Raw genomic sequence first — 18825 nt, 5'->3', positions numbered from 1 at the left:
GTTGTTTCCTGTGTCACCAATAGCTGTAAGTTTAAGTGGAGTTTACCTTTTCACAATCAAGAAGCTAGAAAGGTCACTCAGGCTTGCACATTTTTGACTGATCATTCAAGCTGATATGATAAACTGTATAACTACATGTAAGGAGGAATGGGGTTTGCTTTTTTAAGTCTGTGAACTAGAGATCACCTAGTGATTTAATATATTTAACTGGTCATTCAAAGTAAATAAACTATTATACTAAATGATTAACTGATATTTTATTGTTGCTGTTTAATTTTTATCTATTTAATAATACAAAATAGTAAAAATGCATGGGAAAAATTATTTTAACAAGTCATTTTACCTTTCCTAAAAGCATTTTAATAGAAATAACTTTATTCCTGATGCATGAAACCTTTTTGACTCAACAGCACCTGACAAAAAATATGTAGCTGGCAGTCTCTTATTATTTCAGCTTTAACTACAGTGGTAAAATAACATTTAAACACCATATGACACATTACACAAAGAATCTATTAAGAGAGGAAGAAGCTGTGATAATAATTCCATAATAACCAAGAAGAAGATAAATCTAGAATAAGCAATATTTTGAAAAATACTAGAGGTAGTGACTGAACAATATCATGACTTGTATGTAAGGACCAGTAATGTAAGTACAATTCTGATGATGTTTTGTGACTGAACAATATCATGACTTGTATGTAAGGAACAGTAATGTAAGTACAGTTCTGATGATGTTTTGTGACTGAACAATATCATGACTTGTATGTCAGGACCAGTAATGTAACTACAGTTCTGATGATGTTTTGTGACTGAACAATATCATGACTTGTATGTCAGGACCAGTAATGTAAGTACAGTTCTGATGATGTTTTGTGACTGAACAATATCATGACTTTTATGTAAGGACCAGTAATGTAAGTACAGTTCTGATGATATTTTGTGACTGAACAATCATCAACTGAATTAGAAAATTTTACAGAAGTAACAGTTAGGCACAGGAACTGACTGGATAACAAACAAAAGTTTTATTTGTGCATCTAAAGACTTTTCATGGTTAAACCAATCTTCATATCGTATGACTTTATAATACATCAGAAGAACAATATGTTCTCTCACAACATCTATTTCTCCAGGGTATACCAGGAATAATGATTCTCTGAAGAATTGTATACAGGGTGTATTTCAAAACAACCAGAAATAAAGTCAAACTGTTCTAAAGGGACTCAATAAGTAGTTACATGAAAGACTTGGTGATTTTATTTTTAGAAGAAAGCCCACAAAAAGTGTTCTAATTGAGCATACCATCATAGTGTAAGTTTAGATTTTAAAATTCTGTATGAACACTGACTAAAAAAAAATTGTATAGCTATAAATATTAAATACAAAAGTAATGTAATTTTAACAATCTGTTTTTAAATTAATATTTTAGTAAAATATTTCAGTTACATAAAGCAGAATTGAACTGTATAAATTTGATGTTAATTATCCTAGCTCCATCATTTTGGTTTTTAACACCATTAGGAATATATCTTGTCACAAGTATGGTAAAATTTGGATAAGTGTATGTTTTTTATTGTTCAAAGTGCATTATGGGGGAATAAGTTCCGTGATTAATGACACCATTATTAGGTATATTTAGGTAAGACCTCCCACTGCTGGGTTCACTTTCAGATGTACAGTCAAAACAGAAAGACATGCTTCAACATTTCATTATTATGTGAAAGTTACAACTTAGCAATTTGAATGGGAATACCCTTTCTTCATAATTGTACAAAATTCTCAAGAGAACATATGTGTGTATATCCATGTTATTGATGGAATTATGATATTGTTATTTAATAACAATATCTTAAGTCCTGTACAATAAATTGATTGGTAAGCTATTTCTATCACATAAATAATTCTCTCTGAGTAAAACCAGCTACCATAATTATCTCCGTTTTGAATCAACAATAAAATATACCCACAAAGATGGGTGTGCTTGTGAAACAAGGATGTTTAACCCTCCAATTATAAAAACATCAATAATATGTAACAGAACAACCTCAGAAGTAATTTTTAATTAGTATAAGGTACTCAACCAAAGTGTGATTGTGTGTAAAAATCTATTGGTGCTTAAGGTGTCCAGGTTTGTAATCAAATGATTAAATATCACAGGCAAGTGCAAGAGACCAACTAAAATATCTCAGCTATATGTGGACAAAATGCAGTAAATTATTTCAGTCTTTAATTTGCAAGAACATGCCTTATTTCCATACCTTAACCTTTTAGTTGTATGATAGCAATGTGTAAATTATACATGGATCAATGTTATACAAGTTAGTTCAACAAGGACGGACCAATTTCCCTTCTGACGATAAGTTTATTTATTGGATTTCAAGCAGAAGTGAACAAGAACTCTCTCTGCTAGTCATCAGTAATTTTAAAGCACATGACTAAAGAAAAAGTAAAAAATAAAACACTACTCCCTCTGTATGTAACTATAACATGCACAAGTTTTTTCATGGTAACTCAATGCACACTATGAAATTTGAGCTCTATAGTCTGGCATACTAACCACTAGAACACACTCAGCCCCTGAAAATCTGTGCATTATCATTTCACCTGTAGAACACTACAGCTCAGGATAATTATGTAGAAATTGATTCTGTATCTTTTTATCTGTAGGTGATTTATTAATGAAAAGAGAATTTCTAAATCAATCAATTTAAAGTATAGTCAGGGCTGGGGTTGAAGGGTACAGAGAACCTCCACAAAATTTTATGGGTACATAAAGTTTAGAAAAAATTCTAACAAGCAAAAAGACTAGATATTTCTGATGAAACTGTGTACATAGAACTTAAATTAATATCACATCAAATACCAAAAAATATTATTCTACATATGGTCTTATTTGACCTACATATTCCACAATGGGACAAGAGAGATTAAAGAAAACCTAGCAATAACTTTTTTTGAAAAATGACTAGAAACTCAAATTCATATTGACAAATTAAAGATTTTGCCATGTTAAAATCCTAAGTTCCATCTTCTAAACATTACTAATCATTGTTTTATATGTGTGTATGTGTATTTTTTCACTAAGTATTTTTGTGCACAATATTCTGAGTTTAAAAACATATTTTAATTTAAAAAAAAATAAAAATTTTAAAAATGGTGAATTTTTTTATTTTCACACACCTTCTATTTTGAAACTTCAGCCACCACTGACCATAATGGTAAGACATCACACAGTGATAGTGTATAAGCAATGAGCAAAACTAGTTTAAAGACTTATTGACACTTTTTGTGTCATATAAGATGTTATAGATATCTCACTACACACACCATTTCAACAAGGACAGACCAATTCCCCTTCTGAAAATGACTTCAGACAATGCAAAGTAAAACCCATCTATAGTGGCTATCAGTACTGTTACAGGAACACACACCAAGAAAGATAGTTACTTGATGTCACTTCACTCTTTAGCAAGACCAAATTTTAGGAGTGATTCCTATAATGCATCCAGGAACCGTTCTGTTCTAAAATTCAGAATATGATAAAGCAGGAGGTTTATATAGTTTGCTCTCATGATATTTTATTGCCATTACTTGTAATTATGAATAATTTGTATAGTCAACCCAGTATATGAATCTTAAAACATCCTAAATCTCTTGAGCTGACCAAACTTTGTAATATTTTCAGTATTACAACCAACATAATATTTAACAAAAAGGATATTCAGTTGATAAATCAATGCACTACTCTATCACACTATACCCTTCTAGTCAAAATTGGCTCAATTAATTTTTGGTTGTGATTCACACAACATTTGATCAATGGTTATTAACTCCCCATATAATCTTGCTTAACCAGTGTTCCTTCATATGTTCATGCAGTAAACAAGAGAAAGCCCATTTTGTAAATTATATTTTATTTGATTTCAGTTTCTACCAACAGTTAAATACACAGTGTTTAATCATTACTAACTTGTATATATATAATTAAATATCTTACTATTTTCTCAAAAACTGAACAATGTATAGGTTAGTTAAAACAGTCGAAATAAACCAGAACTTTTGAACCTGAATAACGCATAGGGCCAAATACAAATTAATACATTTCTATAACCAATTACTCCATTTGTTTGTCACAGGTCCTACTTCATTTTTTCTCTCAAATTATGAAACTATTATATATAATATCTTTACCAACTATGAAACTGGTAATAGAGCCATCTAACTTTCATAACTATTGCAGGACACAAGCATACAATATAAAATAACATCATACTGCCAATTTAAGTGCCAAAAGAAGGTTTAATTAAATCTTATATACATCATCATGTGTCACAAAAGTATTCCTAACAATGCACACAGGACTTGCCACTGGGGAAAGAAACTACATTTCTTTAAACATGTACACATATTGAAGCTTTGGTATAATGTGACCATAAGCAGCCAGTTTGTCGGCAAACTTTTGTTTTTTCTTTTATGAATAACTGTTATAAATAAATTATGATTAATGTCTTTCAATTTATTCTACTTGCCAAAAGTTTAAGGGCTCGATATGTCAGTTTATGTACACTGTGTTGAACTGTCACAGAATACGATAATGTCAGTTTATGTATCTTAACTGTTTAGGTTAAACTGTGTTTCAAAGTTAAGAGAAGAAATACAAGAAAACACAGTGAAATGTGTAGTAAGATACTTATAAAAGTTTTCAGAAACTATTACAACATTACAGCTGCAACTTTATGACATACCTCCTGTACATCACAACCAGTTCATTTCTGTACATGCTTTCTTTAGTAAGCTATAAATAAACTATTTCTATATGGTATGTCTCTATACAACTTACTGTAGGTCAGAACCAATAAACATCATCAACGACAGGTGTACTGATGAGATCCACTCAAAACAAGTATATAATACAGAAATAGTTTAAAATAACTACACTCAATTTAGCTTTATAAAATAAATTAACAATGATGTAAACTTTATATCATTTATGTTGAAACTGTAAAAAATAAGAGAGAGATGTGTATTTAAAATATTTTTCATCACAGTACGTCATGGTCCGTCTAGTACATCATGCCACCAGAAACAGTCCTCCAAATACTTATGTTCAAAACTTTTTAATCTGATTGCCACCTGATGTTTCAAAGTCTATTTTCAAACAGTTAAATGCTGATTCATTAATGTATTTGAAATACCAAGTGCAATTAGTCCAAACCAACTACAAACTTAAAAATTAAACACATGACAACATGGAACAATGAATATTTCGTACATTCTAGATCACTTTAAGAATAATGCATAAACACTGGTTCTACTATGATAGTAAATGAACATTTTTTGGCTACATACTTTTCCCAAAGTTTTCAACAAATTCCTGTTATGTAGGAGTCTGTACAATAAGCTGGACTGTGGTTCATGGAAATGATACAACTATTTACATTTAAACTACAAGTGACACACCAACGAAGTATGTGGAAATAAAGAATGATGGTTGGTGTTTATTTTACACAAACTTACAGAAACTGACAGGCTTCAGCATAACTAGAACTTATGGAAAAGTAGATATACTAGATAACTGTAGTTGGGTCGTGTAAAACAATTTACACATACTTTGAGATCTTTGGAATGACAAGTGTGTTGTGTAAACAAATCTACACCTAAAGAAAAGTTTCAAGTTCAATACAACTATTAAGTTACACTAGTATACATAATTCAAAACTTTTAATAACACCTTAACACTGTACCATTATGAGTAACAAACTCAAATTATCTTGAACAAACAATGACCTACAGTGAGGGAAGGAATTCTGTTGTACATACATTAAATACCAGCTGAGGTTACAATAAACCAGTCAACCATACTTTAGAAGTGGTTGAATAGGCAGGACAAGAACAATGAACAGACAATGTATTCAGTTTTGTTTTTTATATATATATTAGTAAATCCAAATGCACAGTTTTAAATACAATTAGAAAAAAAAACATTAACATATAATGATTCAAAGCACTGAGCCAACTTTGAATTTTGGTGTCTACACAGAATGTTTGCAGTTCTATAACCACATTCATCAAAGTACGTTAACTAATAAATACCAAAACTTAGAATATCATTAGGTATTTATAATTGAAATGCTTATTATTATATATACTAACAAGTAGCAGATGTTTTACAAATAACCAATCAAAATATTTTTCTTACTTTTTTTTTTTTTTATTTTATGAAAATTCCAATAGTTTAAATAACCACACGAAAACATATTAAATTCACTCAAAAACACCTGTGTTTCCAAAGACATCTCAAGGAATCTCTTCTTTTTTTTTTTCAAACAAGTTCTTACTTACATTTTTTTTGTTCTAATTGTCGTAATTCATTAAAGCTAATGATTTTAATTTTTATACCTTTATACATACAGGTGAATGGACAGAATTTCACAGCAGAATGATTTGTGATAATTCATTTTGGTTGACTTGTACGCTAAGAATTAATGTGGTGCAGGACGATTTTTGAGAACCACACATTCTTCAATGTGGAATGTGCATCTACACACCATTCCAACATACATGTCTGTCAAAAGTTTTGGGTCCCAAAGTAATGCAGTTCTTCTCATCACTTGCAACATCCGCTGTTGAACTGTTGTTGACTTTCCCTCAGTTCAACTCCCTGCCTTCCCTGCCCTGAACCTACACCACCAGTGACCAAATGTTCATTTTTAGGTAGTTTCTTAGCTGTAAGAAACATAACACTAAAGGTAAATATAGTTAAATAAAAAACACATGAAAACCTCAATAATTAGTTTCTTTTGAACAATTTCTTAACTTTGGCATGGATGAATATATGCAATATAATTATCCAATCATAACCAACTATATTTTTTACACATTTGCTTGTGAACAAGCTATTGTAAATCCAACTGTTTTATTCTGAAACAAAATTTCAAACCATGAAAATGTTTCTGTTCACATTCTATAATTAAATCACTATGTACTTTTGTGTTACAACAGTTGTTGTTTAAACTATAAAGAGCATAGTTTTTGTACGCATGTTTGTTTATCTCGAAGGTTAATAAACACAAAGCTACACAGTGGACATCTTCTGATCTGCCCATCATGAGGGCTTGTAAGAATGTACTATTGTTATAATACCAAAAACTATTTGTCAGTTTAGTAAAGCACAGCTTTTTCATTCCTGGGTATGTGTCATTTTGGGTTTTAATTGATTGAAGTCCAATAATAAGTCCTGCATTTTTCAAACCAAATATTAAGTTTTTTTTTTCAAGGCTTCAATTAAAGACTATATTTTTAAATAAAGGGGAGTATGAACACCAACAGAGTAGCAATAACTCTCTTCAGTCGATAGTTACTGTATTTACAACACAACCTTTTGTAATAGTAGTTATAGTCCACACTGTGCCATACATCTAATTTTAAAAATTTGTAAATATATTTACTATTTATTAAGTTCAATACAAAACAAAAAAGTTTGAATTTTCAAAAAGATAAACATTACAAATGATGTACCAATAAGTATTCACATACATAAAACCAGACACCACACAAAATGCTGTTACACTTTCCTAAAATTACAGCACTTATACAAACCATTTGATGGGGAAATTAGCAATAATGTATTCATTTTATTTATAGTTTCAATCTGTCTAAGCAAATTCATGAGAAGAATGTGCCATCTCGGCATAGGTGTGATTTAAGTAACACAATTATAGGTAACATAGGAAATATTTCATTACAAAAAAATGTACACAGATTATCTTAATGTACCAATACCATTGACTGAAAAGTACTTTGTCATATTAACCATGTATAAAAAATACAATTCTTGTCATGAATATACAAAATATATTCTGGTTTTACACGTCCTATACACATGAAAGAATTCTTGTCATAAATATACAAAATATATTTTGGTTTTACAAGTCTGTACACATGACCTTCTTTGGTTATTTTAAACAAAAGCCACCTTGCATCTTTTACTATGTCCATATTAGAGAATCAAACCCCAGATTTTAGCATTTTAAGGGACCCCTCACTTATCTAAACTGTGTCATAATGAATTTTTTCTGTAGTTTATCAGAACACCTTTTTTACTACTAATAAATGATCCTTAAACAACTAAAGACCTTCACATAAACTCACCAATAGCTAGAAAAATATCATTCACGTTCATGGCTGTTTTTGCAGAAGTTTCCATGAATAGGAGACCACTTTCTTCAGCATATGCTAGAGCCTCCTTAAAATACAATAATGAAATATCAAATTTTATTAACAGTTTTTGACAAACAGTCCAAACTTACTTTGCAAGAAACATTACACAATTTGGTGTGTGGGAATGGGGAAAACGTATCAGCAAAATAACAGTTTGGTTTCAAACAGTAGCCGAGACAAAATTTTGGTGTAGCTGGATGTTGTTTTGTTCAAAAACAGTTACAGATACAGTGGATATTACATTTAGTCTATCAGCTGACTGTTGTAAGCATGGTCATTGTCAGTGTCTCTATATCCTTGTGGCTAGAGAAGACCAAAAGCCATAAAACCCAATGGATAAATCTCAAAATCCATGTAGAAGCATTTTTATGAGAAAATGTTATAAAAAGAGGTGTGCACAAAACAGCTAGCATGTAATTTGGAAAGTGAAAAGGGCAAATAATTCAAAGAGAATTACCCAAATGAAGAAATCAAACCCAAGAACAATTTGAAAGTAGGAATAAAGCAAATATTAAAATAGCCAATAATTAAATTAATTGTTAATAATATCCACAACTGAAAGAGTTAAACAAAATGATGGCAGAGTTTAACCCTTTAACCCATCTGCTGCAAAATATACAGCCCAGCCTCAGTAAAATGGTTAAAAAATTATCACATTTATAGGTTTAAAAACAATGAAATGGATCGTCATCTGACCTCTAAGGTCTATAACACTCCTACGAAAAGACGTTTCTAGTCCTGATTTCTCCAAGCCCGTTCCCCTGGCTGTGGTTTTGCTAGATAGTAGATAGGGACAGTGGGAATCTCGTTAATCCATTCATTAATGGATTTAAATGGCAATTTCATTTAAATACAAAATTATTAGCCTAATATTAATAACCCTTCAAGTTGCTCTGGGGCCTATTAGGCCCCACTTTTCGTAGGAGTGATAATAAGCTGATACAAATACTCTCACAAACACACAAAATGTATTTATTTTGAGATGTAAATGTATGAAGTACTATTTCATACTGTAGAATGTACTCCTGACATCTGTCATTTCTTGAATGTTCAACACTAAAGGCACTCTTATTAAAGGTAGGTCCAAGTGCACATAGTAAAATTTTAAGTTCCTAATTTTATTAAGGAATGTCTTTAAAATAATCTCAATCTTCCCTGATATGAAAATTGTAACATTTGTTCTTTGGGTCTTCCTTTTCAGAAGTACAAAATTTAACATAATTACTCATTATCACAGAGATATTACTAAAACAAAGTCTAATTTTGCTAGCTTTCAATCTTATTTGCCTATGAAGTCACAAATTAGAAAATCAGACCCACTTGTCATATCCTCTTTGTCACAAATTACCAATAATTTTGTCATATTATACTATATTAGTAATGATCAAAGTTTTAATCTACTGAATGACATATAATACTATGTTTTTCTTCAGTATAGAAGAACTGTCAATACTTTTAATATTATTTTCATTTTACTAATAAGTCTTGCAGGGAAAGGGGGCACAAAAAGAGATTACAAAACATAGGATAAAGTCAGTTTAAGAAACAGTCAAGCAACCACACACTACGTTAATCATATATGGTGAAGACAAGCACCTAAACCACATTAAGAAACAATTACAGTTGCTATGTATTATAAAATTATATCTATGGAAAGTACTTTAAAAATTGCTCACAAATCAATCACATTAATCCAAAGATATACTTGTCATAAAAATACTAATTTAAACAAAATGTATCTTGTTTTTCTACATTTTTAAGTGTTATCTTTCTCTACATTTTGATGCCTTATGAGCAAAAACGCACTAAAATATATGTATAAAAACAAGAAACAAACAAATCTTAAGTTTTACAGAATTACAAACACGTACACTAGAGTTTTACAGAATTACAAACACGTACACTAGAGTTTTACAGAATTACAAACACGTACACTAGAGTTTTACAGAATTACAAACACGTACACTAGAGTTTTACATTACAAACACGCATTACTTTTTACAGAATTACACACGCATACACTAGAGTTTTACAGAATTACAAACACGCATGGAATTACAAACACGCAGAATTACAAACACGTCTTTTACAGAATTACAAACACGCATACACTAGAGTTTCCTGCTGCTCGTTTGGCAGCCAAGTCTGCTTTATTTCCTGCTAATGCAATGACAATATTCGGACTGGCTTGACGTTGTAACTCTTTAACCCAAGTTTTCGCTCTACTGAAGGTATCCTAAATTTTAAAATAGAAACTTTCAGTAAGATTAGCATTTGTGTTGGTAACTGTTAAATTTTGCAAACCGTAGAGGCTCGTAAGAACCTAAAAAAAAAAATTACAACACTCTGAGGTAAAGCCATTTATAACATTTACAGTTATGGGAAACAACACTACTAAACCTAAAATATTTCATTCTTTAAAATTTCAGAATATAAACAGCATGCCTACATCCACCTTCAACAAAAATTTCAGAATATAAACAGCACGCCTACATCCACCTTCAACAAAAATTTCAGAATATAAACAGCACGCCTACATCCACCTTCAACAAAAATTTCAGAATATAAACAGCATGCCTACATCCACATTCAACACAAATTTCAGAATATAAACAGCATGCCTACATCCACGTTCAACACAAATTTCAGAATATAAACAGCATGCCCACATCCACGTTCAACACAAATTTCAGAATATAAACAGCATGCCCACATCCACCTTCAACACAAATTTCAGAATATAAACAGCATGCCCACATCCACCTTCAACAAAAATTTCAGAATATAAACAGCATGCCTACATCGACCTTCAACACAAATTTCAGAATATAAACAGCATGCCTACATCGACCTTCAACACAAATTTCAGAATATAAACAGCATGCCTACATCGACCTTCAACACAAATTTCAGAATATAAACAGCATGCCTACATCGACCTTCAACACAAATTTCAGAATATAAACAGCATGCCTACATCGACCTTCAACACAAATTTCAAAACAGTGAATTTAACTCTTTAATTTATCCATCATTCTTAAACCTAACTTTATATTACAAAGAAAAAAATAGTTAAACATTTGAAACTGTAGTACTTTAATTAATACTAAATTAATAGTGTGTAATTACTAAAGTGGACTCCATGTAAAGTGAAACTCAAGTCATTACAGAAACCTTGCAAAGTTAATTTGAAAGAAAAAAAACTTAACTCCTAATATCTTTCACAATATTTCAAACTTTTAAATTAAATTAACTGTAAAGAAACAAACCTTACTTGATTCACAATGTCATATACTACAACTGCTGCTTGTGCTCCTCTGTAATACATGGGAGCCAGGCTATGATATCGCTCCTGACCCGCTGTATCCCAAATCTCAAACTTAACGGTTGTGTCATCTAAACACATTGTCTGTGTCAAAAAAGCAGCTGAAAAAAAACAAACAATTCAATAAATATTTTTAAAAAATGCAGATTTTAAATCCTTTTGATTGGTTTATTTTTCAACATAAAATGAAATGTGCACTGAATTTTAATTGTATAAACTTTCAACAAGAAATTATAATGAGTTAATATGTCTATGTTGTAACTTTGTTCTTTCTTTAATCAGAGGTGAAATGAGTTAACTATTGTGATGAAAGATTGGAAAAAGGACTTGCTATTGTAGTGATAGAAAGTTATGGCTGGAAGCTTTAACATTAGAATATCTATGGCAATAACCTTACCTATGACATCAGTGACCTCTAACCTCTAATAATAAAGCAAGGTCAAAAATATCTTAGTACTTTTTGTTCACATTTATCTCGCCTAGAATATCCCATTTTCTGATACCATCCTACAAAAGCACATATAAACTCTGTTTTCCTATATCTAACCCTAAAATAACAACCCAATCTTATCTCAAACTCCTTCAATAGTGTAGTTTCTACAATACCTGACAGTCACACCATTTCACAGACCAACCACCCTATCACAAAGATAACGCTGCCATAGCTGGATTCATGTTTTAATTTTACTAAACCTCTGAAAGTCTTGAGAAAAATTCTTTTAATTACAAAAAACTATTAAAAGCAGATTACAGTTAAACACCTTCTAACAGATATGTGCAACTCTAAATCCAATTTTCCCAACCAGCTGTCATTAAAAGATATCAGACACCATGACCACTACCTTGTAATATCTCACAACAAAAATCCCAACCACATGAATGAAACATCTCAATGATACAACTTAGACAAGCTAGCTTAAAATGTTTCTTCAACCATCTTTATCAACTTTAAAAACTGTAAATAAAATTCCCAAAATAAATATATTCAAAAGAAAAATATACATGAAATATATTTTACATTTAGGCTTAACTTTACATTATGTATAAACCTGTCTATTTGGTAGTGTCTGTTTACAAAAGTTAGTTTCTACTTTATTCGAGCTTATTGCTTTTCTTGTTGTTGGAAATGTCTCGAGTAATTTTGCACTTTTATTCTCAACAGTTACACAAAGTCCTCTCAGTTGTCCACAATGATACTGCAGGTCCACATATATTGCTTGCTATTGTTTTTGTAATTCTTTCATGGTTTTCTTAGGAATTTGTGGCCCTGTTTCACAACACCCTAAGGATATGTTTTGGGAGGTATCTTCTAGCATGCAGAAGTGTCCTGACCTTCGAAGCTGAAACGCATATAATATTGCAAGTAATGAAAATTATGAAATTATTCACTAGACTATCATTATTGAAAAAAGGTTAATTTGCAATAATTTACTACACTGTACAGTTAAACAGGTTTTTCTTATATTCTTGTAAAATAAAGTTAAAAGCAGTCTATACCTCCAATGGTACTCTCTTGATAATCGTGAAACTGTCCTTTAACGAACCTCAGGACTAAACTGGATTTTCCTACAGCTGACTCACCAAGCAAAACTAACTTAAACTGGTAAATCTTTCCATGTGATGATCCATTTGGTCGTTGAACGCCCCCTCGACCTGCCATTAAAATCTGTGAAAAAAAAAAAAAAATTAACATTTTAAATAACTTTTTACACAAATATATTTACTTGAACCTCATGATACCACTTTTGAAGAGTCGTGTTAATATACAACAATAAAAGACAACAGGTCTATACACCTACCCTGGAAACATGTCTGATGGGGAAAAGGATGACATAAATAAGGGAAAAACTGATCATGTAGAACACACTTCTTTAAAAGTCACTCTTTCATATAAACCCAATGAAATCTCATGCTGGTCTTTACAAAAAATACTAACTTGTTGTCCACTGTCCAATTCTTAAATTTCTTACTTGTTTACATATTATACAGTATTAATGGGAACTATATATCATACAGAATAACTACATTGTTACTATTTACAATACCTAATACAAAGAAATGAAAACAATCTGGTGAAACAAAACATTTGATATAAAAAACATGTGGTCTCCAACAAGTAATCTGTGGAATTAACTGTTACATTAATGTCATTTAACACTACATATTTGTCTATTACATACACCACTAGGCAATTAGTAAAATAATTACTTTAACTGAATTATTCGTTAAATTTAAGATAAATACATGCTAAAAGTCTTTGCAGAATAGCATGAATGAATGTATGGAACTCTGTGCCGTTACCACGATTATGTCTGTCATATCTTAGCTGGCTTGATGAGTCATGACAGAAGATAAAAGGACTTATCGATACAAAGCATGATATAGTGTGGTTGACAGGTCTTTCACATGTTCTTTACTTTTGCATGAGTTCTTGTAATTAACTATTAATATATAAAGTTATAAAATGATGTCTTATAAGTGACATTTTGCAAGGTCATTAAATCCTTTGATTACTGGCTTATTGAAATATACATATATTCAACTACACACATGCATGTGCACCCTCATAAAATGTGTTAGACTTAGTACAGATCACAAGTGTATCTCAAGACAGCTGGATATATTTTAACTTCAAGTGGGTTTCTCGTCATTACAAAAGATTACAAGTATTTTGTAAACAGAAATGTCAGATGTTTTACTAGAGATTTGTTTGTAAAAATAGTCTTTTTCATTACTAGTCTGAATGCAAAGTGATTTTATATTATGATATGAAAACAAACTATTCTTCATCCCAAAATCTCAAATGTTATTTGTGTAATCTCTAAAACCTCCTAAATACCTTTTAAATGTTTGTTTTCAGTTAAGACTTTATATTTTATTTTCTCTACTATAACTGTGTGAGGTCTGTCACTTGGCCAACCTGAAAACTATTATAAAAAAAAGGAAATAGATATAAATTATGCTTTTTTTATGCTAGAATTATTACATATTATTACATGAAAATACAAGTGTTCAGGCTAAGTTGCTTAAGTCTCATAATGCTATATATTTACACGTGTATTTATTATACTGACCTTCCATATTACAACATGAAAATACAAGTGTTCAGGCTAAGTTATCTCATAATGCTATATATTTACACGTGTATTTATTATACTGACCTTCCATATTACATATTATAACATGAAAATACAAGTGTTCAGGCTAAGTTGCTTAAGTCTCATAATGCTATATATTTACACGTGTATTTATTATACTGACCTTCCATATTACATATTATAACATGAAAATACAAGTGTTCAGGCTAAGTAGCTTAAGTCTCATAATGCTATATATTTACACGTGCATTTATTATACTGACCTTCCATATTACAACATGAAAATACAAGTATTCAGGCTAAGTAGCTTAAGTCTCATAATGCTATATATTTACAAATGTATTTATTATACTGACCTTCCAGTCATCCCCAGCTAACATTACACAACTTACACTGGTATGGTTCATGTGCATTCACGTTATGTATCCAGTAATATAAAACTGATCTTTAACCTTTCATGTCTTGGTTACATTTTAGTGGACTAGTATTTTGTAATATACAGTCACATTTCAATTGTTATACATTATATATGTATGAATATAGATTATTACTATTTAGACATAAGTTATGAAACTTGTTTTTTTCTGAGAATATGAAGCAACAAATTAAGAAATAAGACAAGCATTCTAAGCTATTGATGAGTCATTCACATGTCATATACTGAAGTGAATGCGAGATCATTTTCAAAAATAGAAAGAAGTGAATGGGCCCGCTGTGTCTGATTCAGTACATAACCCATATCTCAGCAAAATAAAATTACACAAGGTTCTTATTTTATATTCTAGTTTAATATAAGTAGTTTGAGTCCCTAATTTGTACAAAAGCATAGACTTGGTATCTTGATATCACGAACATCTAATTTTAAACAGTGCTGCATTTAACATACCACATGACTAACTAAAAACTATATTTAGGTGTCTTCTTTTAATATTTACTTTTAAATTAAGATATTAAATTATACATAATATTAAAGGTTAAATTATAATCTACAATTTGATTCCAAACTTATTGACACAAGTTCATAAAATAGTAGTTCAATAAAAGTTTGAATGCAAGTCAACACATGATGACACGACACATAGCGAAAGGGTTAATGTCACGTGGGGGGTACCTCAGAGCTCAGTCTTTGAACCTTAGTTCTTTTTTATTTACATTATCGACATGATGAAGGAATAATCAATAAATTACTTAAATTTTCTGATGATATTAAGGTGTTGCTACCTGTGAAGAGGATGCTGCTGATTTACAAAAGAATTTAAATCATTTAGCGAATTGGACAAATAAATGGTAGATGGGTTTTAGTTATGATATGTGTAAGATAATATATGTGGATTATCATAATGTGAATTACAAGTATAATATGAATGGGGAAAATCTCAACAGTGTCATTAAAGAAAGAGTTCTTGACATAATAATGATCATAATCTTATGTCATCCAAGCAGAATGCTGTTGCTAGTTGTGGGGCAAATAGGATTTTAGGGTGTATCTACAGAAATATTAAACACAAGTCTAGAGAGGTCATAATTTGATTGGACACATCACAGGTTAGGCCACATTTGGATTATTGTGTTCAGGAAGGACACTGAATTGTTATAAAGGTTGACAGAATGATGCCTAGGATGAGGGGAGGGAGTTGTTGTAAAAGGAGAGGTTGAAATATCCTATATTGTTTTCACATGAAAAACAGTACAGGGGATCTGATTGAGGTGTTTGAGATTATAAAGAGATTTGACAGTGTTGATACATAAGCTTTTTTTCATATTTAACCTTGAGAAAAGTAGAACTGAGGGACACAAATATAAATGTTGATAGGGAAGAAGCCATCATCAGTTAAAACAATTTTTTGTTTCCAAAAGGATGGTTGACCTTTGGAAAGGATTGATTTTAGATGTGGAGATAGTAAATTAAGTGAGTTTAAGATAAATCTTGACAAATATGCAAGGTCTGGATTTCTGGATATAACAGTTTTAGTTTAGTTTAGAGGATGGGATAGCCTAAATGTATCAATATGTCCCACATTACAAAACACTGTTATAACTGTAAGCAATCTAGCCATGACTTAAAACTGTCTTTTCAACTGTATTTAAAACAAGTCAGAAAGCACAAAGAAGCTGTTTTGTTTAAAGTGTCCTAAATTGCATAAGTACACTGTATAAAGGAGTCTGCAGTTCCACAACTTACTTGTTTTTATGTACTTATTTTTCTTCCTTATTGAGAAAAACTTTCTTTTGGAAAATGATCAATTATTTGTTTGCAGGTTATGAAACTTTTACTGGATTGTTTCAAAAATCTTCAAATCATAACCGCTTGCATAACTTTCATTTTAATGTAACAATTTTTTTGTACATACTAAAGAAACTGCTATATGCTTTTATACAGATATACATCTACTAAAAAACTTATTTCTTTCAATAATTAATTAATTTACCTATTTTATGAAAAAATTTACAACTTGCAGGTTATTGTGTTTCAATAAATATAAGCACAAAAAGCAAGATATATATATTATACAATTTGCATTCTTAGAACTACATTTACGTGTATATTTGTATTTAAATTACTGTAAACTTGCATTGTTGTTGACACATAAAAAACAATTATATTTCTAAATGTAAAACTATACCATGCTTAGTATTTAAGATAAAACAGTAAGCACTAAACACAAAGCCAATACTGGCTCATTTAAGCTAGTAAATTATAACCTTTTGTCAGAAAGAACATTTTTATTACACACCTGATACCCAAATATAACTTTTATAAAAAGCAAACCATCTGAACTTTCAGATCAAAAGTCAAACCTGATGCTCCAAGAAGTGTCAACATTTGCACTTTGAAACTTTTCATTTTATCACTAAAAGGTGAACAAACCACTTCCATAAAGACTGCCCAAACACCTAACAATTCTTAACCCACAAATGTATTTTCAAAAGAGCTGGTATGGGTATTAGCACTTTAATTAAAATACAGAACAATGTTTCAACCTGAAAATGACCTTAGAATTTCAAAAAGTTGTTCTGTACTTTATTTTAATTAAAGTGCTAATACCCATACCAGTCATCTTCAGAATACATTTTTACTTCAAATGGGTTTCTTGTTATCACGAATTCTGAACCCAGAATAATTCAATCTCATCTAACTCTTCAAAACTCTAATAAAAGATTTTTTTCTGAAAAGCTTAAATGGCTCAGCCTAAACCAACTATTATTCTCGTGTTTTGGAATTTGCAAGACGAATATGAACCTAAAAGTAAAATGTAAACACCACAAAAGGTCCTTCAAATGTGGTCTCATCAACAATTATTCAAGATTATAACTAAATTACGTTTCAATAACCTTCTTTTACCTAAATTCGATAATTCTGTGAAAATAACCTAAAAGTATTACTTGTAGCTCTTATGTCACAACTAATCTCGGCAGAAGGCTATTTTTCTAGTTTTATTTTTAAGACTATCATTTTTTTTGCTCTTTTTTATACCACCAATCAATATTCTTCTCACACACATAATTTAGTAATCTTACTTTACACATTACAACACCAATAAAATTATACAAAGTAAAAAAAAAAAGAGAATCAGAATTACCAAGAACCATGTTCTCAATAATTAAATCAGAAAACTTCAAAACCCGTAAGACTGAGTAAAACACCCCCTCTTAAATGAAAAATAAAATGATGTCTTATTCTTACTCGTATTTAATATTTTAACTTAAAACAAATACTGTTAATATTAATACTTTCATTGTTTCAGTTTCACTCAAAATCGTGGTAAATATCCGTTCCAAACGAAACAAAAGAAGTGATGGATATACTTACTTTTATCAAAAAACAGGCAAGTAACAAATAATATAAATATATAACTTCCAACACTTGTGATTAGAACGCAGTAAGCTAGGCCTTTCTTCTTTTACCCACCCTCATAATCAAACCAATTTACAGCGTTCCTGAATCATTGACTTCCGCGTATCAAGGTTTCTTTTGGATGATTTATTACATTTTTCATAAACTTAAATAAACAAAATTATTTTCTTAGCAGTGTTAAAATTTTAAAAATTACAATTCTAATAAAGCACAATAAATGTTTAAAATATCATTATGTTTAACGAAGCATTATTTGTCTTCAATCGTCACTAACATATGATATGTATTCCTACAACTGGTTGACACATACGATATCCATGACT

General features: G+C 30.4%; 1 protein-coding gene across 1 annotated transcript; it reads right to left on the bottom strand.

The window, feature by feature from the left end:
- Nucleotides 1-3906: 3906 nt before the first annotated feature.
- LOC143256447 (ras-related protein Rab-5C-like) lies at nt 3907-18589 on the bottom strand. The gene is made up of 6 exons (XM_076513693.1): nt 18458-18589; nt 13046-13214; nt 11498-11649; nt 10334-10459; nt 8155-8245; nt 3907-6729 (listed from the first exon to the last, which is right to left on the bottom strand). The coding sequence occupies exons 2-6, from the start codon at nt 13206-13208 to the stop codon at nt 6611-6613; spliced, it is 651 nt and encodes a 216-aa protein (XP_076369808.1). The 5' UTR covers nt 13209-13214; nt 18458-18589; the 3' UTR covers nt 3907-6610.
- Between the last annotated feature and the right edge of the window lie 236 nt (nt 18590-18825).

The sequence above is a fragment of the Tachypleus tridentatus genome, chromosome 7 (assembly GCF_004210375.1).
Source record: "Tachypleus tridentatus isolate NWPU-2018 chromosome 7, ASM421037v1, whole genome shotgun sequence".
Taxonomy (NCBI): Eukaryota; Metazoa; Arthropoda; class Merostomata; order Xiphosura; family Limulidae; genus Tachypleus; species Tachypleus tridentatus.
The sequence above is the reverse complement of the archived record's forward strand: the minus strand, read 5'-3'. Positions and strand labels throughout refer to the sequence as shown.

What these genes read in the sequence shown, in the direction of transcription:
- LOC143256447 (XM_076513693.1), bottom strand. Translation starts at nt 13,208, where the DNA reads ATGGCAGGTCGAGGGGGCGTTCAACGACCAAATGGATCATCACATGGA. An exon ending in TCAAGAGAGTACCATTGGAG is followed by an intron (nt 11,650 to 13,045) that starts GTATAGACTGCT and finishes GTTTTTTTTCAG; the next exon opens with CTGCTTTTTTGACACAGACA. An exon ending in TGATATTTTTCTAGCTATTG is followed by an intron (nt 6,730 to 8,154) that starts GTGAGTTTATGT and finishes TGTTTCTTACAG; the next exon opens with CTAAGAAACTACCTAAAAAT.